The 23500-nt window shown below is 46.5% G+C and overlaps 1 protein-coding gene across 6 annotated transcripts in view; it reads left to right on the forward strand.

Moving 5' to 3' along the window:
* Positions 1-23500, forward strand: part of Gas7 (growth arrest specific 7) — a 253382-nt gene that overhangs the window by 121944 nt on the left and 107938 nt on the right. For 2 of the 6 annotated variants that reach the window (XM_045130725.1, XM_004663134.2), the window contains exon 1: positions 1197-1339. The exons of 2 other annotated variants lie outside the window; for them this stretch is intronic. In XM_045130725.1, the coding sequence (XP_044986660.1) occupies positions 1316-1339 (24 nt within the window). In that variant the 5' untranslated portion in view covers positions 1197-1315. Of the gene's footprint in view, positions 1-1196; positions 1340-18312; positions 18413-23500 lie in introns of those variants that run through there. 2 more of the 6 variants (XM_045130726.1, XM_045130729.1) reach the window with 1 other exon arrangement.

The raw sequence follows: 23500 nt of genomic DNA on the forward strand, positions 1-23500 counted from the left end.
CAGGTGGCCGGAGATCCAAGTTTCAAGCTCAGTAAAACACAGGAGTCCATGGGGGACATGTATTCAAACTACCAGAGTGTACAAGCAGTTTCATTTCTTGTGGGCAAATACCCAGGAGTAGGCTTGTTGAAAATACGGCAAGTGTGTGTTTAACATGATGAATAATTGCCAAGGCTTGAGTGGCTGAATCATTTTGCAACCCCAGCATCGTGTGAGAGCTTCCAGTGTTCTGCAGGCTTGCTAGCACTTGCTATTGGCAGTCTTCTTTATTTAAGTCTTTAATTTTTTTTTCTATTTATTTATCAGAAAGAGAGAAAGACAGAGAGAATGAGAATGGGTACAGCGGGGCCTCTGGACACCACAAATGAATGCCAGACGCAGGCACCCCCATATGCATCTGGCTTATGTGGGTCCTGGGGAGTCACACCTGAATCTTGAGGCTTCACAGGCAAGTGCCTCAACCACTAAGCCATCTCTCCAGCCCTATTTAAGTCATTTTTAGTTCATACCTTTCTTCAAAACATATGAAATAATCTCTGTCCCCTTGGTGGGTCCTAAAGGCTGTGGCATTCTTGGTGGAGGCTTCCATAGTGTCCCAGAGAATTCTTAAACAAGGGGAAATATATAATCTCCTAGAATCATAGGAGTAAAAGGTAGGTACTAAATTGCTTTCCCACCCCCACTCATTGTAAATTTAAGGTTCAGATAGGTGAAATAGCCTGTCAGATGTCACATCGTTAGCTAGTGGTCTTTTGACTCAGCTTAAGCAGTAGCAGTGGCGGAAGTCCACCTTTGTTTCCAGATGAATTCTTAGTCACAGGCCACTCCTCTGTGGAGCGCGGCTTAAAGACCTTTTGCAAATCCTTGTACCTGAGCAGGGTCCTCACACTTCCTCCTCCTCAGTGCTTGGCCTCAGGTCCACCCCAGGCAGGAGCTGGCTTTAGGAAAAGGCTCATGCATTGGGCCTGGGCGATGGCTGCAACTGAAACCAGAGCGGTGACTTAATGGGGAGGAGGTGGTTCATTAGGATCAAGTACTCCTCCTCCGGAGGCCGTCCCACCCACCCTCAGGGAGAAGGGGCCCAGCTGTCCTGGAAGGCTGCGGACATGCTTTTCCGATTGCAGAATACTTCTCTTTCATTTTGAATATCATTTGTTTGGTTGCCACGGCAACGTCAAGACTCTATTTTAATGCTAACCTGCGTGGTTGCAACTTTCTATATATAAATGCTGTTTTGCACACTGAATTAGCGGATGCCACGGGAAGCAGTGGATGTGGAGACTGTGGCAGAAAATGACCAGCGTGTCAGATTTGCATGAGGACCAACTGCTGGGCTGAGGTGAGTGGAAGCCCGGATTATCTTCCAGGCCGATTCTCCAAGGCCAAGTGGAGCAGGATAAACCACTGATCGCCCACTTCCACAAACAGAGAAGGATCCTAGAGTCACGTCCTGGGCCAGAGGTTGACTGTTTCGGGGGGACTCAGCTGATTCATCACACCCCTAATGTGTGTCTCCTCCTGTGACTTCAGGGAATATGGTGACCCAAGGCTCTGCAAAGAAAAGCAGTCCACTTGGACAGCGCAGAGTTTCTGAAGCAGCTTCCGAGGAGTTGTTTCTGAGCTCCTTGGTGTTCCCTTGTTTCTCTGATTTGGACCTGCCTGCCCCTGGTTTTGCTTTTTCTCAGTTCCCTGCAATAGGGCCAGTCCCTCTAGAAACCAAATGGTTCCAACTGGTGTAGCAGAGTTGTCAGGAGAAGCTTAGAAAGGTCTTTGGGAACCAGCAGGTACAGCTCCCTCCTGCTCCGGGAGAGGCGGGAAGAACAGAGAGGTGACATGCTCTGCTGGAAGTCACACGGCCTGTCTGGGAAGGAGTGGGACAGGAAACCAGGAGTTGCGCACGGATCTCATGGCTCCCTCGCGTGTGGCGTGTTGGTGCACGTTCTTCCGCGCAGCCGGGGCAGCGTGCGGGCGCGCAGGGGAGGTCAAGGAACTGCGGAAGGAAAGCTCTGCTGGACAGGCTCCGGTATGGAGTTGCGAGTTGGGCAAATGAGAGAAACACATGCTTACGTAATGAGATCCAGAAGCCAGTTAGCCTTGGGAAAAACCGTGGCAATTCAAGTGTAGAAACCTTGCATTTATATTCTGCCCATGGGGCAATTTTGTCAACTTTCTGAGGCTTAATTTCCCTGTGGGAGCACTGAGGGTACTTCCTAAAGCCCTGCAGTGAGTCAGGTCGGAGCCAGGGTGCCTCTGTGGAGGACACGCACTGGAGAGGTGGCGCGGTGTGATGAGTCTGAGTGCTGCATGCTTTGTGAACCACAGAACATCCTGGCAGTGCCAGGCTGCAGCTGTGTTCCCTCACAGCTGGGAGAGAGTGGTACTATACCAGAGGATGTTGGCCGAATCAGATTTCTCCTCGGACTGCAGTTCTTGGCATGGCAAAAAGTGCAGCCCCAAGCATCTTGTCCTATCACATTTTGGCATTCTCTTCTGTAATATTAGGAATGCAACAGATATTTTAAGTGTGTTGTTCTAAGGACATCAACTCTACTCTTTTTAAAAAAATATTTAATTTATTTATTTATGATAGAGAAAGAAACAGATAGAGAGCCAGAGAGAATGGGCATGCCAGGCACTCTAACCACTTCGTACGAATTCCAGACACATGTGCCCCCTTGTGCACCTGGTTTACGTGGGCCCTGAGGAATCGAACCCAGGTCCTTAGGCTTCGCGGGCAAATGCCGTAACAGCTAAGCCATTTCTCCAGTCCCCTCTTTTTTTGTTCATTTCTATTTAAGAGCAACAGACAGAGAAAGAAAGAGGCAGAGAGAGAGAGAGAGAAAGAATGGGCGCGCCAGGGCCTCTAGCTACTGCAAATTCCAGACACATGCGCTCCCTTGTGCATCTGGCTAACGTGGGTCCTGGGGAATGAAGCCTTGAACCGGGGTCCTTAGGCTTCACAGGCAAGCGCTTAACTGCTAAGCCATCTCTCCAGCCCTCTTCTTTTTTTTTATTTTGTTTTGAGACTGGGTCTTAATTGTTTTGCCTAGGCTGGACTTGAAACCCTGGGTTCAAGCAGTACTCCTGCTTCAGGGTCCTGCAGTAGTGTTCAAGCTGGTCTGGAATTTGAGATTCTCCTGCCTCTGCCTCCAAAGCACCACTTATAGGCCTGTGATAGAGAAGGAATTTGGACCTGGGGAATAAGCATTTTTAGCCTTGAGTCCTGAGCCACACGGTACATGTAGTCAGTGTCTAACATGAAAAACAGAATGTTCCAAGCATGCATATTGCAAGGGACAGTGTTGTCATGAGACTCGTTGCTGTGTGTGTTTTTCAGGCATTGAAGTAAAATACACCGTTTGCTGTTCATCAGACTTTCAAAAGAAATTAAAGTTTGCAAACTGCTGACCTGGAGTGGTGGCCAAGTGAGCCCAAGCTCCCTCCAACAGGGCTGTGAATTTCCTTTCCAGGGAAACCCTGGAGCCCCTGGGATGGGAAGGGGAAGATTGGGGTGGGGGATGAGTACAGCAGCATTGTGGAAGCCTGAGTGGAGAGAGCCTTGGGGGGGGGGAGTGTCAGGTCTCTTCTCTAAGGGCCTGGAGTCCGTCAGAGGACAGACCTATGGGCAGTGTGAGAAGATACCTTGCAGCAACTTCTGTATCACCCACTCCTGTGTCCTTGCACCCTGAAGGTGGATTCCACACACCAGCCTTGAGTCTTGCCTCTAATCCTCCTTCCAGTAGGCTCTGTGTCCCCAGTGTGCTGGCTTCCAGCTGTTGGTCTTTCTCCCCGTGTGAGTCTCTGGTCACCATGACAACTGCATCATCATGCATCTGCCTTCCCCCAGGCTGTTGTGCCAGGCTCTGTTCCTTAACCTGTTTTGGCATCGCCAAATACCTCCTCCTTCTCAGAACCTTCCTTTTAGCTGATTGATAGGCTATCACTATGATCAGAATCCCAGGACAGATTTTCCAGGGTCCCTTCTGCCTGGGAACCCTTGCCCTATGCACCCCGTTCCAGCAGGGTTAGACCAGGCTGAGAAGCTGGGGCCGGAGGGAGCTGGCCACATGTGCGCAAACCCTTGAAAAATGAACCCTGTATCCAGCCCATGCTCACCAGGGATTGGTGGTAAGATGTGCTGGCCAGAAAGGTGGATGGCATGGGATGTATCTTCTGCCTGATAGCTGGAGGAATTCCATTCTTTAAGACGAGAAATCCCTCTTCAAATGACAGCATGTGCAGATACCCAGCAGTCAAAATCAGCAGCAACATGCTAGAGGCCCACAAGGATTTGCAAAACAAAGATTTATTTTTTATTATAATTTTGTTTTTTTGCCCATGGCTTTATTTTAATACTTTTGAGTTGGCTACCAACATCTTAAAATCAGCACATTTCTCATAATTTTTTTAAATTTACAGCTTCTCTTACAAAACTGAGAAGCTGTGACCACACCCAGCCTGCCCTCCAGCAGGGACCCAGCATGCTGGATGACGAGTTGTGGATTTTCCACTTTGCCTCACCCCTACCTATCTCTGTTGATCACCAGGCTTGAAGCCATATGGAATTGCTGTCTTCATTCGATTTGGGATATTTTACTAGTTGTGAGGAGGTGAATTTCATACACTCACAACCATAGAAAATTGTCCATCTGTCCTTGTCTTGTTGATGACACATGCCTATAATCTTAGTTTCGAAGTAGGAGGGTCAGGAGTTCAAGGCTGGCCTGAACTATATGAAACTCTATTAAAAAAGAAAAGCAAAAGAAGAGTCTATTCCTTTCTGAAAGTGCAGTCATTGGTTTCCTTAAAGTTTAATTATCTTGAGGTAGATTTAGAGCAAAACTGACACTTTTTATTACTTGAAGTCCATGGTTCTCAAAGTGTGCTGCCCGAACTTGCAGCAGCTAGTTAAAAAAAGCAAATTGCTGAGTGCTGCCCAGACCAACACTGAATCCCAAGATTCGGAAAGTTGGAGGACAGGCCAGTTGTGTGCATTCCAGCATCCCCCTGGATGCTTGCAGAAGTTCAAGCATTGTCAGAGCAGCGGTTCTCAGAGCGTGGATTCGATGCCAGCACCTGTCATAGTCCCTTTTGGTCCTTTTATGACCGAGATGGGAAAATATAAAAAATAATAACAAATAAATAAATAAATAAGACCCAGATGGAAGAGGGGAAAGAATTCCTGGCTTTTACCCTTCCCTTTGAGCACAGTTCTGTGTGCTCTGAAAGGACTGGGGGAATTTTTTCAGTTTCTGGGGAAATTCAGCAAATCATAGTCTCTTTTTGATGGCCAATCAACACCTCCATCTGTAGGTTCACTGATGTGAACCTTATGAAGGTCCTACTGTGCACAGTTGTAAAATTCGAGAGATCCAAGAGTGTGGTGGTGGCATTTGGTGAGGAGCTTCCTGCTTCTACCATCCCGTGGTAGGAGAAAAGCGATGTGGAGGTTTGGATGAAATGTTCCTCATAGACTCATATGTTCTGAGTATTTGGTCCTCAGCTGGTGGAAATTTGGGAAGATTGTGGTGTCTTTAGGAAATAGTGCCCAGTTGGAGGAGGCGTGTCACTCGAGGTGGGCCTTGAGGCATATTCGTCCAGCCCACTGGGTGTTCACAGCTAGTTCACTCTTGCTGGTTTCTCCCTGCTGCTCACATGTGACAATGTGAGCCAGCTTCCTGCTCCTGCCGTGCTTTCACTGCCATGATGAAACGCCCCCCAAAACCATACGCCGGAATAAACCTCTTCCTTCCATTATTTGCTGCTGGTTGCGTGTTTTGTCCCAGCAACGAGAAGGGAACTGCTATAGGCATCGTAGCAGAGCAGAGCAAGAGAGCAAGAGGGGGGCTGAATTTTCTCTTACAACAAACCCACTCTCATAATAACAGCATTTACCCATTCAGGATGGCAAAGCCCTCAGGACCTAACCACGTCTTAATGGTCTCACCTCTTAACACTGTTGCACTGGGGATTAAGTTTCTGACATGTGAACTCTCAGGGACATATTTTAGCCAAGACAGTGAACAAGATTGGTTTGTTCAACTGTCCTTTATAAATTTCATTTATTTGTTTTTGAGACAGGGTCTCTAGCCTAGGCTGGCCTCAGTTTTAATATAGAGCTAAGGACGCCCTTGAACTTCTGATGGTCCTGCCTCTACCTCCCTGGTGCTAGAGTTACAAACATGTGCCACCACTTACAGTAAACGTGCCACTGGGAATCAAACCCAAAGCTTAATGCATGCTAGGCAAGCCCTCTACCAACTGAGCCGGATTCCCAGCCCATGTGTGTATGTATTTGTGTATGTGAATGTTTGGGGGGGGGCGAGGAGGTGGAGTGCTTGTGCACATATGTGCGTGTGCATTTGAGGGCCAGAGGACAACCGCAGGTAGCATTCCTTGGAAATACCAACCCCCCCTTTTTTGGGAAAAAACATCTCTCATTGGCCTGGAACTCACCAAGTAGACCAGCAAGCTCCAGGAATCCCCTTGCATCCCCTTCCCCAGTGCTGGGATCACAAACACGTGCCAAATTCAGTTCCTCATACTTACAATCTTACTGAGAGGTTGTACTTGCTGAGCTATCTCCCTAGACCTTCAACTGTTCTTCAGAGATGGCCACTAAGCTGTCTTCCCATGTGACCATGTATGTGACTGTAGCAAACACAGCCAACAAAGTGCACCCCATTCAGAAGGACTGGGTTGGCAGCTCAGACTTGTCGAGGGTAACCGGACATTCAGGCATACAGGTAAGGGCCAATCACATATGTTTATTTCAAATCTAGCACTGGAAGTCAAGTGTTGTTAAGAGCTTTGATTGCTTAAATAGACAGCATATATGAGCCAAAAAAAAAAAAAAAAGCAAGTCTTTTCCAAATGATTTACTTGAAGGATTACCCAAAGTCCTTGAGAAGCTTGCTTCCCGGACCCCAACCAAACCATTGGTAAACTTGTCCCCTGATCCATTTCATTTGTATCTGATTGGAGGACCTCTGGTCACCTTTCCTAGTGTGAAATAGATTAGCACATGGACATTACTTTTATCACCACTTTCCAGTCTCTTCCAGTTTTTCTTCCTTCCTCTGCCTTTACCCAGTAGTGCTCAGGTGACTCCAGAAGCAAGATATCTACTACCCAGGCAGGCTGACAGGTCCTTCTCAGAGCCTGGGAAGAAGCCTGCCAACTACACATGCATGCGCATGTCTGATGTAAGTCTTGTGTGGGAGGGGGGATGGATAGGTCACTGTTTTTGTGCAGGAGGAGCTCAGATGAGAGGAGTGACTACTCATCCCCAGCCACTCAAACAAGAACAGCTGTGGACAGTCTGGGTGGGTGTACATCTCCCAGTAGACAGCCCAGAAGTGAGACTCCTTGCTCACTGGGCAAAACCAGGGTGGTCCCTGTTTATGCTTCCAGAATCATCCTAGAAGGGAGTGGCACCCTTAAGTAGTAAATTAGCATGAGGGCCCAGCCCCTAGCTGCCTCTGCCTCTTGCTTTGGTGGGTGTGTAGTACTGCCTGCTGGAACTCCTTGTTCTGCCAGCCCCCAAACAAAATTGCTCACAGCCACTTTTTGGGGGCACTCAGTGGGCATCCTCCTTGGAAGTATTTTAGCTCTGGGTGCTGGTCAGAGCTCTTGGCTATGGAATCATGTCTTGATATGTTCCTGCGTACCCACTTAACAACCCTCTTTTCACTGTTGGTACCTCACGTCACCAGTTTAACAATGCTCCTTGCTAGTAATCTGAGGTACCTTCTCCTGATCAAATTGGTGATGAGGGGTCTCTAGTCTGGCTTTCTCTGCAAGCTGGAGTGTCTGCCTTTGAAGACCAAAGTACTGTGGAGGAGTCAAGGGACAGCTGAGATGAAGAGGAATCGGCACTAATTGAAGAGACAGAACACCCGGTTAAGACGAGCCTAATTATGAGATATGAATAAGTACTTCCCTCCCAGGGTTTCTATAAGTGTCAAACAAGCTATTATATATCAGTTTCCTGTGCCGTGAAAGTCAACTTGTTCAACAACTGAGGACAACAAAAAATATCAGATCTCTATGTTATCCAGCCTGTTTCCTTTTTAGGAGCTTGAAGTGAGTGTCCTATGGATATCCCTGACCATGGTTAGTGAGTGCCTGTGATGGCATGCACAGGGCCCTTCATGAAGGATGCCAGAGTTTTGCATTGGTTGACTTACAGTTTCAGGTCAAAGACTGCATTTGATCCCACCGCTGGGAAGGCAGAGGTAGTAGGATTGCTGTGAGTTCGAGGCCACCCTGAGACTAGATAGTGAATTCCAGGTCAGCCTGGACTAGAGTGAGACCCTATCTTAAAAAAGCAAGCAAACAAACCCTGCCTTGTTTCTCAATGACCAACTTTCTAGGATGGATGCCTGTAGACCAAGAGAACTTGATATTCTCAACCGCATGGATTCTGGTCTTGGCAGTCATGTACCCTTCCTCCTGCTCCTTCCACCAGCCTGGTCAATGACAGAAATGTTAGAAGGCATTATTCTGGAGAGTTCTGCACAGCCTGATAGGTAAAATCCGTGTAGCTTGAGTGTGTTAGCCTCAGTGAGCTCAATGGATGGGAATTTTCAAAGATTTTTCAGTTTTTCATATATATTTTTTTCTACAAGTGTTTCTGCCATGTTATTGACTCTTGACAAAACTTGTGTGAGGTAGAGGGTGTGTTTTCAGATACAATTTCACTATTAGTCCAGCATGGCCTCAAACTTGTAATCCTTCTGCCTCAGCTTTGGAACTACAGGCACGTACCACAATGCCTGGCTTGTATTTCCACTTTATATATTGGAAAAAGAAAAAGATGGGATGCACACAGGGAAGTGATCTGCCTAGGTTTATGTGACTAGCAAGATGTGATTTGAACCTAGAGTTGGACTAATTCCATAACTGGCTGAAGGTGAAAGGCTGTATTTGGGGGCAACCAGATGAATGTGGCCAACAAATGAGTTAAATAAGTTTAATTTTCTGTTTGTGTCCCTACCCTAAGCCCATTGCATTCATGCACGTCTGTGCTGGACATCTCAGAAATCTTCTAGGTCTTGTGTGGCTAGAATTTACTATCACAGTGGCAGTGAAAAAAATAATACTAATAGGGCTGGAGAGATGCTTAGTGGTTAAGCACTTGCCTGTGGAGCCTAAGGACCCTGGTTCAAGGCTCGATTCTCCAGGACCCACGTTAGCCAGATGCATAAAGGGGCGCATGTGTCTGGAGTTCTTTGCAGTGGCTGGAAGCCCTGGCATGCCCATTCTTTCTCTCTCTTTTTCTCTCACTCCCTCTTTCTCTCTGTATATCGTTCTCAAATAAATAAATAAAAATAAACAAAATAGGGCTGGAGAAATGGCTTAGTGGTTTAGCGCTTGCCTATGAAGACTAAGGACCCCGGTTCAACGCTCAATTTCCCAGGACCCATGTTAGCCAGATGCACAAGGGGGCGCACACATCTAGAGTTCGTTTGCAGTAGCTGGAGGCCCTGGTGCGCCCATTCTCTCTCTCTCTCTCTCTCTCTCTCTCTCTCTCTCTGCCTCTTTCTCTGCTGTTGCTCTCAAATAAATAAATAAAAATAAACAAAAAATTAAAAATAAATAAATAAAACAAAATAATAATAAAAGAGAAATTGGAAAGGGGGAAATCCCGTGGGCTCATGCCTTCATTCCGTTGTGTCCACAGATGTTTCCTTCCTTCATCGACAGCAAAATGATGGAAGTGGCTCCTGGTGGAGCAGCAAAGTGCCCTTCCCAGAGCAGGGTTAAGAGCTGATCCCTGTTTAACTTTTATATTTGCATTTCACTGCTTCTGTTTTGTGGATTTAAATTTTCATGCAATCCCTACCTCATCAGTTTTCTTCTTCAGGTCATACTTTTTTTTTTTTTCCTTTTGCTTGTTTTTCCGTTCTGATTTTCGGTTCCTTTTTCAAGAGGTCACAGCTTGCATTCTGACAGTTTCCTGAGGTTCTTCAGAATCATTTTCTAAGATTATTCATCCTTTGATCTTGTAGGATGGTGTTTCTTTGTCTTGACTCTGCACGCGCAACCCCAGCTCTCTTTTTCTCATTCATTTTTTAAAAAGGCTTCATTTATTTATTTGAGAGAGAGGGGGAGAGAGAATGGGTTTGCCAGAGTCTCTAGCCACTGCAAACAAACTTCTGATGCATGTGCCACCTTATCCATCTGGCTTTATGTGTATACTGGGTAATCAAACCTGGGTCCTTAGGCTTTGCAGGCAAGTGCCTTAACAACTGAGCCATCTCTCCAGCCCCTTTCTCTCATTCTTGAACAAGGTAGGATCTATGCCAACATACAGCACACAGCATGTACTGACAGAAACGTATGGACTTCCACTAACCTTGGCACCCCTTTCACTTGGAGGGAGGTTGTCTTCTCTTTATAGCTGCCTACTTGTGAGTTCCGTAATGTGCACATCCCTCTGCCCAGTTCCTGCTTTCAAGTTGGCTTTTGCTCTGTGCATTGCCACTTTACCCCTGCTTCTTGGGTATTCCAAGTTGGTGGAGGCTAAAGGGCATGTGGAGCGAAACATGGGCTTCAGAAGGCTGAAAACTCGAATTAGAGACATGCAGATCATACCAGGAGGGGTGGACGGTGGTAGAGATGGAAGTGATGTTCCTTTTCACAGCTGTCTTTGTCCCAAAAGGTATTCTTGCTGTACTCCTCACCCGGTAGTCCTGGGGGTGGGGGAATTCTCAGATCCTCATTGCTTTTGCTTGCTTGATTCCGGAAAGACCCAGTGAGCTTTGCCTTGTTTCTTTTCTCCTTGTTGCTAGGTTAACAGCAAGTCAATAACAAGTTGGCAGAAACATCCACGCAGCACCCCTGATTCTGGAAATCACTAGTTTCTCTTTACTGTCCCCTTCCCTTCCTTGCAGTGATTCGGACACATCGGGGTCACATTCCTACCACCCTGGCTATGTGGTTTGCAGGAAATTCAAGTTTGGGTTTTTTTTTTGGGGGGGGGTTAGACAAAGAATCCACAAACCATTTTGTGGATGTCACACAGTGTTTTTCTTATAGCCAGGGAGTGCTTCTTAAAGTGCACCAAGGAGCCACAGGATAATTTTGGATCCCTTTGCAATGACAGCTTTTAAGGTGTGCTTATTTTAGTGTGTAATAGAAAAAATAAATAAACCCACCCAGCCAGACCTATGATTGTTTTGATAGTATTACTTAGGTTGGCTATAAGTCAGATGAAAATATTGAGTAGGCTGAGGGTGTGGCTCAGTGGCAGAGCACTTGTCTAGCATGTGCACAGAACTGGGTGGCATTCCTACCACTACCATCTCTTTTTCTCTCTCTAGCAAATTACAGTGTCTCCGTTGCGTAGGGGTGGGCAGGTGTGACAGGAGACTATGAATGGCTGGTGCTGGGGAGATACTAAGCTGGGGGAAACACTTCGAATCAAGACTATTAAGAGGCCTTTTAAACTGAGCACCGTTTCTGATGCATGCATTGAATATTGGGACTCTCTCCTGGTACGAACAGCCTGCTATACACAACCCTGGCTGCCAGGCCCTTAATGGGAGCCTCCATGTCCCTTGTCCTGCAGCTCTTATGACCTTGTTTTCTTTTTGCATTCTTGTATAAAGGCCTTACCTTCACATGGTATTTCTGACTGTGTCCACATGCTCACTAGCTCCCCATCTACCTGTGATCCGTTTCCGTGCCTGTCTTTACTCTGCCGTTTACTTTCCAAGATAAACAGGGGGCACACCCTGTCCATATCAGCGAGTGTTTTCTTAGACTCCATGGAGTATTCACAAGCAGCTACGGTCCCTTCCTCTTTTGGTTTCTCTGAGATGCTCAGAACTCACACACATTTTTTCATCCTGTGGCCCTTGAGTGTTGAGCCCTGGATGAAGAAAGAGGAGCAAAGGTTAAAGCTACCAGTCTTACCTCCAAGAGTCTTGGAGAGAAGGCCAGGGGTGCTGTGTACACTATTAGAAGGCTCAGGAGAGGGGGATTGAGTTCAGGGAGCATCAGTGGGAGGATTTATTCTCCAGTATCCAGTCCAGCTCTCCCCTTTCCTTTACGCTATGAATTCCCCTGCAAGGTTCCACCACCATCTCTGCACACACCACCAGCACCACATGTCAAGGGCCACCCTGACCTACACTACCCATGGACAGCAGGAAACACACTGTGAACTTGCACATATAGCCAACCAACTCCAGCACACACACTGGAAAGTGGTTCCCACCACTGCTGGCTCTGCAGGCTCCTGGTCCTAGCTTCTCTCATTTTCTTTGGAATCAGCTTCACTTTCTCCACCCCCACCCCCCCGCCCTCATCTCATCAGATATGAACTTCTTACATCATGTCCCTGGCATTCTGGTCAAGCCCTTCCTTCTTATCCCTGCTGTGAGGCAGATTCTTTATCTTCTGAGAAACCTCCCTTGATCCTCCTAGGCAACAGGGATCCCTTCCTCCCTCCCCCAGATTCTGAAAGCTCTTATTGTCTCCTGACTGACTGACCCTTTGGCAAGGCCTGGACAGTTGTTTCTTTTCCGCTTCTGTTTGTGACTTATCTTTAGCTCCTAAATTTTAGACGTCAGGCTCCACTATACTGTTTGCCTGTGCATCTTTTATAGCATTCAGAAATGGGTGGTAGGCAACTTATTTGGTTGAATGGTCATATAGCTCCCGGGCCATGCATGAGGGAGGAGAGTATGCAAGACCATGTACCCTGGAGATTGCATGGGTTGGCGAATAATTTCTTCCTTCATGACTATGAAGTATGTAGAACAAGTGAGTCACCGCCATTCCCAGATGTTCCTTCTTAATTATCATTATATTACAACACAATTCATCCTATAGGGAGCAAGGGCCTTCAGCCAAGGTGGCTTGTTTCTGTTGAGAGTTTTCAACTTTTTAAAATTCTTTTCCTGTTCTTCTTATTATTAACAACATATTTTGTATGAATACATAATGTGTTGGTACCCTCTTTTCCCTCATTCCTGCCCGAATCCATTCCACTGGGAACTCTCCTCAGTGGGGTTGCAGGTATTCTCCATGGTTATGTGTTGTGGGAACAGCAGTCCGTTATTTTCGGGGAGAGGGAATAATCTGGGCATGATGTCTCAACCTGTGGCTCCAATCCTTCCACACCCTCTTCTGCAAAATTCCCTGAGCCGTGGTGGGTGAGTTTTACATCTACTTCAGTGGTGAGCTCTTAGGAGCATCCGGATGTCTGCTTTGGGAGGTGTTGAGTATCCTCAGGATTTTCATTCTGACTGAAACAAAGAACACTAACTAGAGGGTCAGCTTTTTCTGAACTCAGGAAATCTTGGTTCATGGGAAATGATAGCCAGTCTTTGGCTTTTATTATGAGTTTCCTTCTAACTCTCCTTTGGACCTATGGCCCCAAATGTAGAAATCTACCTATTCACAGAGGCCAAATAGAGAGATGATTAGTTTCTTGTTCATAGGCAACTGTAATGAGAAAGGACCATAAATATATACTCACATTACTTCTGGCATGAGACCCTGAGCACCCAAACAGCAAATCCATAACAATGTATGAACTTAGAAGTTAGCATTGGGGGATCCTAAAGAATGTCTGCAGGCCAAGTGTGTTCTGCTACGACCAGGCTAGAGCTAATGAGCTTCCTGCCTTTCGGTGGCCTGCAGAGGTCCCTGGTAATGGGCTGCCTGCCACAGTGGAATTTGCAGTGGCAGTCATTTCTATGTGTCACCAGTGGTGGTTTGTTGTTGCTTGTGATTGCATCTGTCCCTCTGTGTGATGCAGCATCAAAGTGGTGATCAAAATGTTAATGCTAAACAGCCCTTGAAACTATCCCCCTTTTACAACAATGAGGCCAGGAAGTTATGGGCTGTGACAGCATCTGTGGCCATCATAATTCCCCAAAGCTTGAAGGCTTGGAGGTGAAGGTGTTGTCCATCCAGGTTCAAGTGAGGTTTTGCTTTGATTGTCTCTCGGGGAAGCATGTTGGTTTCACTTGGGCATTTCTCTGGTGTGTCTGGCTACAACCTCCCTCCCGTCCCTCCAAGGGGTGATGGCAAGGAGCTGCTGCCAGGGAGGGACCCTGCTTCTTCTTTGGACGCTGCTCACGCCTTAGCAGTAACTTTGAAGCACTTGACTACAGAAGTTTTTGTTGTCGTTACTGGGTTTCTTAGTTTGCTATTGAGACATGATCTTGCTATGTAGCCTAGGCTGTCCTGGAACTCATAATTCTCCTGCCTCATCTCTGCTGGGATTGCAGGTACGCACTTGAACAGAGTCTGTAAGTCTTTGCTGTGGTGATGTCATGGCTTGCTGTGATCTGACTGTGCCCTCTCTCACCTTCCATGCCTCTTCATCTTAATGAACCAACCCTCCAGCTCTTCACACTCCCTCCATCACTGGATCGGCCTTTACTCTTGCTGGCCGCAGGACGTAGAGTGCTGTACAGTTATCTTGTTCTTCCTGCTCTTCCTTCTAGCTCAGTCTCAAGAGGGGCTGAGTTCTCCTCTATTAAAGCAAATAATAATAGAACTTCTGCCCTTGATCGGGTAGGTGACTCTGAAACATCCAATAGGTGGCTCAGGCTGAGTGCTGAATAAGAGATCGTGGCGGTCATGACTTAGGGCAGATGGGAACCTACGCATTAGAGAGAGGAGAAGAGAGCTCCCCAGAAACCACAGCTGCCCAGAGCCATGGCTGGGAGGAGAAAGGGATGAGTTCTGCCACAAGGCATGGGAGAGCAAAATCAGATGCACAGACCTGGAAGGCCAAGAACTGATAAACACAGGGCAGAGGCAATAATAAGGTCACCCAACCTGACTGTGCCACACGCCTTCACAGGAGAGCCCGCGATTGCCATAATGGTGCTGCCTCCGTGTGTCTAGGATTAAACACAAAATGGCCTGCGGTGAACTCTGCTGCAGACAAGCAGCTTTCTTTTGAGTCGTCCCAGAGTCTGTGGTGGCCTCCTTGGGCATGATTTTCCACTCTGGAGCTTCTGCCCTTTTGTATATTGTGGTGACGCTCATATGTCCCAAGGCCTTTAATGGAACCCACCTTTGTGCATCCCAGACCATTTTTGTTGTGTGGTTAAAGAGACATAACACAAAATCTGCCGTTGTCACCGCGTTTAAGCGTACAGCTCGGTGTCATTAAGCGCTGTTATGCAGTGCTTAACTGCTGTGCAGCTGTCACCTCCGTCCATCTCCAGAACCTTGACATCATGCAGACAGCTCCCCATCCTCCAGCCCCTGGCGACCACCATTCTTTCTGCCTCTGAGGTAGACTCATAGAGCACTTACTCTTTTTTTATTTGTGTGTATATATGTGATGTGTATGCATGCGTGTATATATGCAGTGTGTGTCTGTGTGTGTGTATGTATGTATGTGGTATGTGTGTATATGTGTGCATGCATGTACCATAACACGTGTCATGTGTGGAAGTCAGAGGACAACTTCGGGAGTTCCTCACCTTCCACCTTATTTAAGGTTCCACCTTATTCAAGGTTTGTCCGTTGTTTGTCTCTGGAAAGGTCAAACTAGGTGACCCCTGAATTTCATACTCCTGTCTGCCTCCCATTGCTGAAGGTGTGGGGCATTCCAGGCCAGTGTGCTACCTCCTGTTAGAGCTGGGGATATGATTTCTGGGCAGCAGGTTTGTGTAACAAGCACCCATCACCACTGAGCGATCTCCCCAGCCCAGGGACTTACACTTTTTGATGAGTTTGGTTCAGTTAGCATAATGTGAAAGTTCACCTATGTTGTAGCATGTGTCAGAATTTCTTTCCTTATTAAAGGCAAACTATTTTTTTAATTAAATCAATTTATCCCAGTTTTATTTTTCTCATTGCTGTGTGCCAAGTATTCTCAGGGCTACAAGGTGAACCACAGAGAGAATAAATCATTTAGTTTCTAAACCAAACTAGAGGGTGGTTAGGAGCATAAAGACACAATGTTACATGTGCTTTGTGGCCAGGGCTCGTATACCACATAATAGAAGAGAAGGTTGTGGGGAGAGGTTCCTTCTCTTTCCCTTCCTATTTCCAGCCCCTTGTCTCATAAGTGATGCTACAACATCACTCCTGAAATGTCCATGAGGTCCTCTGAAACCTTTGAAAATGCACCCTTCGTGTTGCTGGTGAGGATGGAGGCCAGACTTGTAGAATGCTTTAATAATCACCTGGGAGCTTGTGGAGCATGGAGAAATCCCTCACGTGGCACGGAGCTCTGGATTATAGCAATGCTGCGGTTATGAATGGGGCCATGTCATCTCCACATAAGTATGTGAAATGCTCCCAGAAATGAGTTCCGCCTCTCTTCCTCTCCTTGAGGGGCCAAAGCCCGACATTTTATGTTTTCCATCAAGTCTATACAAACACGGAAGAGAAGAGTTGAGCACCTGGCAGTGTACATGATGACACTGGATGCTCATTGCCACCAGAAGATTTCTCTGTTGTGTCTATTACACAACCCTGTGGTCATCCGTCAGTGGGCGCTTGGACTAATTCCGCCTTTTCGTTATTGGGAATCATACTTCCATGATCAGACATGGGTAAATATCTCAAGACTCTACTGTTAGGTCTTTGGGATGTATGTCCAAAAGCAGAGTTACCAGATCACCCAATATCCCATGCTTCAATCTTTGAGGAATCATGTTCTGTTCTCCATAAGAACAACGCCATTTTATACCAGAAATGCATGGGGGGAGTATTTTTCTAAATCCCCGCCATCACTTGATCTCTGTCTCTTTTTAATAGTAAAAACCTACCATCACTTGTTCTCTGTCTCTTTTTAATAGTAAAAAACCCTATGGGATACGAGGTGATACCTCAGCATGGTTTTCATTTGCATTTCCCTAGTAAGTGGTAATGTTCAGCATCAATTTATGTCCCTCTAGACCATTTTTATATCTTCTGTGAAAAACAAAATGACCTTTGCTCATTTTTTAAGAGGCTTGTTTGCTTTTCATTGTTGAGTCTAGACTTTTCCTTGGGCCCCTGGAAACTGCATGTCTCTCTGAACCTTTCAGCCATTTCTGATAGTAGCAGTGATAACATCGGGCCTTATTGAGTTCATACATCATCCTCACAATGTGCTTAATGCTCACATGAACCTCCTCTTTGATACAACAGCCCTTTAGGAAATATTCTCTGATCTTCTCCATTTTACACCTGAAAACACTGAAGCTTAGCAGCCTTGCCTGCATTTTCGGGCACTGAGCAATATTACACTGTTATCCTGGCCTGACTCCAATCTTGGATGATGGATTGATTTCTTTGTCCAAGTTGAGCTGCTCTTCAACGCTCTTCATAAAAACCAGTTCATCAATACGCTTGAGAGAAGGGATATTGTATAAGAAACCATGGAGACCTTCAGACCTCAATCTTTCTGTGATACTGTAGTTAGTTCTATATAAAGAATCAGTTCCTGGGATGGGAACCTGACTTAATAGTAGAGTTGTTTTCTACCACAAAGCCTAGGTGTCCATGCCTAGCACAAGGGGACCAAAAAACAAAAAACAAACAAAAAAAAGACTACAACAAAATTAAACAAATAAATAAATAAAATGTCTTAATTCCTAAAGCCCCAGAGGTTTGCATCTGAAAGTAAAAGTAAACGCAGAGCTTTAAGGGCTAGAATTCTAGCTGCCCCAGGAAGGCTTCTAACTGGAGTGCCAGATCCACCAAGAATTCAAGCCCGTACTTCAGTCATTCAGTGCTCTTGGGCCAGGCCAGTCTTCAATTTTAAGCCTTTGGTGGTGGTCAGGGTAGACTGAAGGCCAAGGCCAGAGACAAGTCTCACACAATGGTCCTTTCTAGAAACATTCTCCACTCTTTATGCTGTCTTTTATCAGGTCCTAGGTTCACACAGCTGGGGCTCAGGCCCTGGCCAGATCCGTGACTTAGGGTTGGGAAGAAGTTGGCGGAAACATTGTCCAGCAGGGCTTAGGCAGGCCCAGAGAGTCCGCCTAAAATGCAGTGGACAAAGATGCCCTTGTCCACAAGCCTGGGGGTGGAAGGCATCTGGTCAATGACACAGGCTTGGCCATTGTATGCTGTAACCTCAGCCAACTTTTTTTAGCTGAGAAAGGGGAAAAAAAGAGAGAAAGAAAAAAAAATGAAGTCCCCCAGAAACTTTGCATCTGGAAAGGCCAGCATGAGTTGTTGATTTCCCAATAGGCGCTGGAGCAGAATTCGAGGGAACTGTGCAATGTAGTGGGTTCTTTGTGAAAGAACAGCGATGAGAAAAGCCACAGGGACGTCCTCCAGAGTGTCCAGAGCGCTGGCCCTGGGGTGGCCACTTTCCTTAGCTTCGCTTCTTGGAGAGAAGCTGCCGGGAACCCAGGCCTGAGGCTGGGTGCTTCTGACCAGCGCTAGATTGTCCAGAGGAAGCGCCCCCTCCAAGACCAGCTGCTCACTCATGGTAAGCACTGTCCACACTGCCTTCACACATGTGTCTAGAGTGCTGTCTTTCTCTGCATGTTGCTAAAATGCCTCCAATAGCATAAAGCGGCTGTTCTAAAAACCCCATGGGTTTTGAGTTCTCTCTCCTGAGCTTTGAAGGTCTATGCACACTGTTGCTGGAGGCATCTTCCACATGCTGAGGCCTGAGCAGAGTTCTCATGGGTCATGTGTGAGCAATCAGTGGAGAGGATGGGAGGAAGCCAGAGCAGTTAGTTGAAAACATGTGACAGAGAAGACAAGAGCTGGTGGGGATATATACTCTACTCTCTTCCTTTAACCATTTCCAAATATGAGACATCGCTTCTGCCTACCCATCTGGCATCTCCCCTGTGCTCCAATTCTACTGGGGACACTCTAATGTACAAGTGCTTGGGGAGGGATTGTAGACCTCTGTAGGAAGGTATACTTAACCTTGTGGTCCTCAACATTCCAGAATGTACTTAAGGCTCTGCTCAGTAATGCACTTGGTTTCCACATTGGCTAATGGTTCCTTCCAGTTTGGGGTGGTGGCTGCTAGAGTGGAAAGTCTTCCAAGACTCAGGAATAGAAAGCCTTGTTCTGCTGACCTTTGAGCCTTTAGTCATTCATCCTCTTTCTTTGGAAAGAGGGCCCTCTCTCCAGCCGAGGCTTTTGGTGCCAACACTGCTGAGGCGGTCTTGTAATGGAATGTCTCGTCTGCTTGTGCACAAACTCTTCATCTGTCCTGCTGGGCTAGTGAGTCCCCACTGATCTTCCTGGGCTGGTAAGACTTCTGATCTTCCTGGGTGGGAGAGAGGCCTAGATCAGCACTGAAAAAGAGAGAAAGAGGGGGGGGGAGTTAGTTCTTGCTCTCATAGAGCATCCTCTGATGGAATAGTTGACCTCCCAAGAAAGTGTACAGGGGCAAACATGCATCTGAATTGCCCCTGGGACCTTCCATATAGAAATCTGGTGCTCATGTGAGTCTGGGTCACTTCATGTCTAGCCACCTCCCAGAGGTCACCTGTGTTGTTGATTCAGGAACCATCCTTGGAGAAACAATGCTAGAAAGAACACAGACCTGATCATCATGTTCTGACCAAGTTATGGCTGCCCAGAATCTGACTGCAGGATGCTAAGGAAATGCTTCAGTACGGCTGGGTAGCATGAGGGTGGAGGGAGGGGTGAGTAGAGCAAACAAGCACCAATGGGCACATTAGGTTCTGGGAAGAGTCCAAGGCAAGCACAGAACCATGGGGGACTATGAGGTGCAGGAACCAAGAGTGGGACATGCCCTAGCTGAAATGGACTGTGTGTGGGGGACAAATCCAGTAATTCGTGCCTGGAGGATGCACAGGTGAACTCTGACTTCAGTGTCACAGATGAAGGGCACACCACCACTGAAGCCAGAATTCTGGGACAGAAATCTGATTGCTAGGCAAACAGAATTCACCTTGGTGACAGATGCTATCCCAGGTAGTCGGGGCCCAAGCAGTGCTTAAGGAGCAGCCCATGCTTCTAAGTCCCATGTCTACACTTGTGTGTGACAATTTTTTTTTCCCTCCTAAAATGATGGCACATACATAAAACAGATACTAACATTTAGAACCACTGAACATTAGGTGATACATATTCAGAACAAACCCTGGCAGACCATCTGGCCCAACTTCCGTATTTAAGAGATGAGGACACCAAGGCCTCCAAGCTGAGATGGAGTGGGTTGCCTAAGATCTTACAGCAACACGACTGCAGCTTCAAGCATGACCCTCATGGTCCAGTCCACATCCTGTGTATTCATTGCATGTTGTCATGGCACAGTGGTATGTCCAGAGCCCCCATGGTCAGATCCCGGAGTCACTGCCTTTGTATTTCATGAGCATCACTAGCAGAGGCTCAGAAAGTACAGCCAAGTGAGATTGGTGGGATCACATCTTTACTGACTCTGGAAACTGCTGCCACCCCCTTTAGCCTTCTTCTCCCTGCGGGTTCCTGGTTCAGAACCAATTAGGGGAGTCAGAAGTCTTTGATCAGAGCCAGTGGGAGCGCAGGCAGTTGGCACTGCAGAGTAACTCGAACGTGTCTCCATGGTGAGACTCGCTACTTCTGTTTCCTTTTGGTGCCGTGGGCTGCATCAGCCCACAAGGAATGGCCACAAAGTCGGGCTAGCTGGATGGCAGCCACGGCTGGCAGGCAGAGACACCCACCTTTATCCCCTAATGAGCTACAGTGGGCCTGTCGTTAAAACTATACCAACTCCCCGAGGAAGCCTGCCTTTGCCCTCAGAGAACCCACAGGGAGCAACTATGTTTTTTGCCCTTGAACTTACCTTCTGCTGGGCAACTTGCTTTGCATGAGGCTGAACCTGTGATGGGTGGAGCTAACACCTTTCAACTGTCTCCCTCACTTTTGAACAATGTCATCTTCATTGTTAATTTTTAATGTACTTCATTTTTAATTGACATCTTGTAATCGTGCATATTTATGGGGCAGACAGAGTCCTAATGATCAGATCAGCATAATTGGTCTGTCCATCAACTCAGACACATATCGCTTCTTTATGTTGGAAGCATTCAAAGATCCTCCCTATCAGCTCTTTAGAAATATTCAGTTAATTGCTATCAACTATAGCGATCCTGTTGTCCATTAAAAGTTATTCCTCCTTAACCCCCTAACAATACTGTCCACCTCTTCTTTTTCTACACTCCTCCTAGGCTCTGCATCTCTGTTTCCCTCTATTTTCTACTATTAATCAATTTTATAGCTTTTATGTATACTTCTGAACTTAATCCCAATTTTGAATGATAGTATCTGGTTATAGAATTTCCTTGAGAGACATACCAACCTGAAAAAAAAAAAAATGCTAAAACAGCAGCCAAGTATATTTTGGAGTTTTTTTTTTTTTAAGTTTAATAGTAAAAGAAGGCTAGAGAGGGTATTGCAAAGTATTTATCTATCTGTCTTTCTCTGTTTCCCCATTACACCAAATGTTGGCAAACCTCTCTCATTCCAGGAAAACCTCTCTTGTTCTAGGCTGTCACCGCCGTAGGGGGAGGCTCCACCAGAAATCACTTAGATGATTTTTACCCGATCAGGGGCTCCCTAAAGAGATTGTTGCAAGCAAACAGCCCTCAAAATGTCATTCAAGAGTGTTTTGTTAGGGCAGAGTAAAAGCGACATAACTGTAGATATAAGCTAACTGAAAAGGTCATTGGCCTTCAGAACTTGAAGTGCTAAACTCTAACCCAACTCCTTTTAGCAAACCGGGACATTTCTGCAGTAATTGGCCACAACAGTGACCAATCTGACCTATGGCAGATAGAGGAGAGCCCCAGTGTCGGCTGCTAAGTATAGACCTGGAGTCATGGATGCAGTCTTGTGTCCTGGTATGGTCATGTGTTTCCTGTTCAGTTTTTGCACAATTACTTCCCTCCATTGTTGGTATCTCAAATAGCATTTCTAAGCTATCTTTGTTGTATCGACAGTGTTGGGAATTGAACCCAGGACCTAGCTGAGCCATACTCTGAGGCCACAGGTAACATTCTTTCCATCATGAATTCTAATTCATATTTGGCTGAGGAAAACGAATGGATGTTGATATGAAACTATCTGAAACCTTTTCCTCTTTAGAGAGGCCACAAGTACGTACATCACAGCTTGCTGTCCAGGAGCACATTATCTCTTTCCACCTGTGCTAGAATGCTTTCTGCTAATACTTTCGTCATCTGGAATTGATTGGAAGTGAGTAATAGGAATAGACCACCCTATTTGATACTGCAAGGAAGAAATAGAAAGGAATGAGCCCACCTTCTTCAATAGTGCCTTAGGAAATGAGAGAGTGTGAATAAAATGCCTCCGTTAATGGCTGATGTAGTGGTGTAGATGTGGCTTGCGTATGTTCCTCAAAAGTTCATGTGATAGCATGTGTGCACATGCTGGTAATCTGTAAGATGTGGGAGCCAATGACATATAGTTAGGCTATGGGGGCACTGCTCTCAACAGTGATGAATGCTGATCTCACTGAGTGAGTGAGTTCTTACTGAAGCGGTTCTTGTAAATTTAGCTGAGTTGCCCCACTTTTTTCCCTTCTGCATACTTCCAGTTCCCTTTCTGTTTCTCTAACTGTTAGGACCCCACTGCCTTCCTTTCTTCCGACCTTCAAAACTGGGAGCTAAATAAACCTATTTTCTACATTGTTCCAGCAATAGAAAAACTGTCAAATACAGCTGGTGAACAGTCATGAGGGCTTCCTAGTTTGGAATGCAGAAGCTGGGATGGGTTGGCAGGGGCAGACTACCTTGCCCATTTGAATTGTTTTGAAGCATCGGGACCATGCAGACATCAGCAGTGGAGCGAAGAGGTGTACTTCTTCCAGGGTCTCCAACCATGGGGACAATGTTCTATCCTACTTCTACAGCAGAGTCTCAGTTTTCAGGAGTATCTTTGTGTGTGTGTGTGTGTGTGTACCATAATGTGCATGTATGGGTATACACATGCCCACAGTGTGCATGTGGAGGTCAAAAGACAACCTCAAAGTGTCAGTCCTCACCTTCCACCTTGTTTGAGACAGGGCCTCGCTTGCTTGCCAGAGCAAAGGCCAGACTAATCAGCCTGTGAGCTTTGGGGGTTCTCATTGTGTCTCCCACTGCTGTAGTCATAGTCATGTTGGGGTTACAGATGCTTGGACCACTCTTCACCCAACTTCACATGGGTTCTGGGAAATCTGAACCCCCATGGGCAGGCCTGCACAGCAAGAGGTTTTAACCAGTGAACCACCTCCCCGGCCCCTAGCATCCAGTTTCTGTACTTCTTTTTTTTTAAAAAAAAAATGTTATTTATTTATCTGAGAGCGACAGACAGAGAGAGAGAAAGAAGCAGATAGAGAGAGAGAATGGGCGCTCCAGAGCCTCCAGCCACTGCAAACGAACTCCAGACGCGTGCGCCCCCTTGTGCATCTGGCTTACGTGGGTCCTGGGGTATCGAGCCTTGAACCAGGGTCCTTATGCTTCACAGGCAAGCATTTAACTGCTAAGCCATCTCTCCAGCCTAGTTTCTGTAGTTCTTGCATTGTGTGCTGGTTGGTCTAGAACAG

The sequence above is a fragment of the Jaculus jaculus genome, chromosome 12, assembly GCF_020740685.1.
Source record: "Jaculus jaculus isolate mJacJac1 chromosome 12, mJacJac1.mat.Y.cur, whole genome shotgun sequence".
NCBI lineage: Eukaryota > Metazoa > Chordata > Mammalia > Rodentia > Dipodidae > Jaculus > Jaculus jaculus.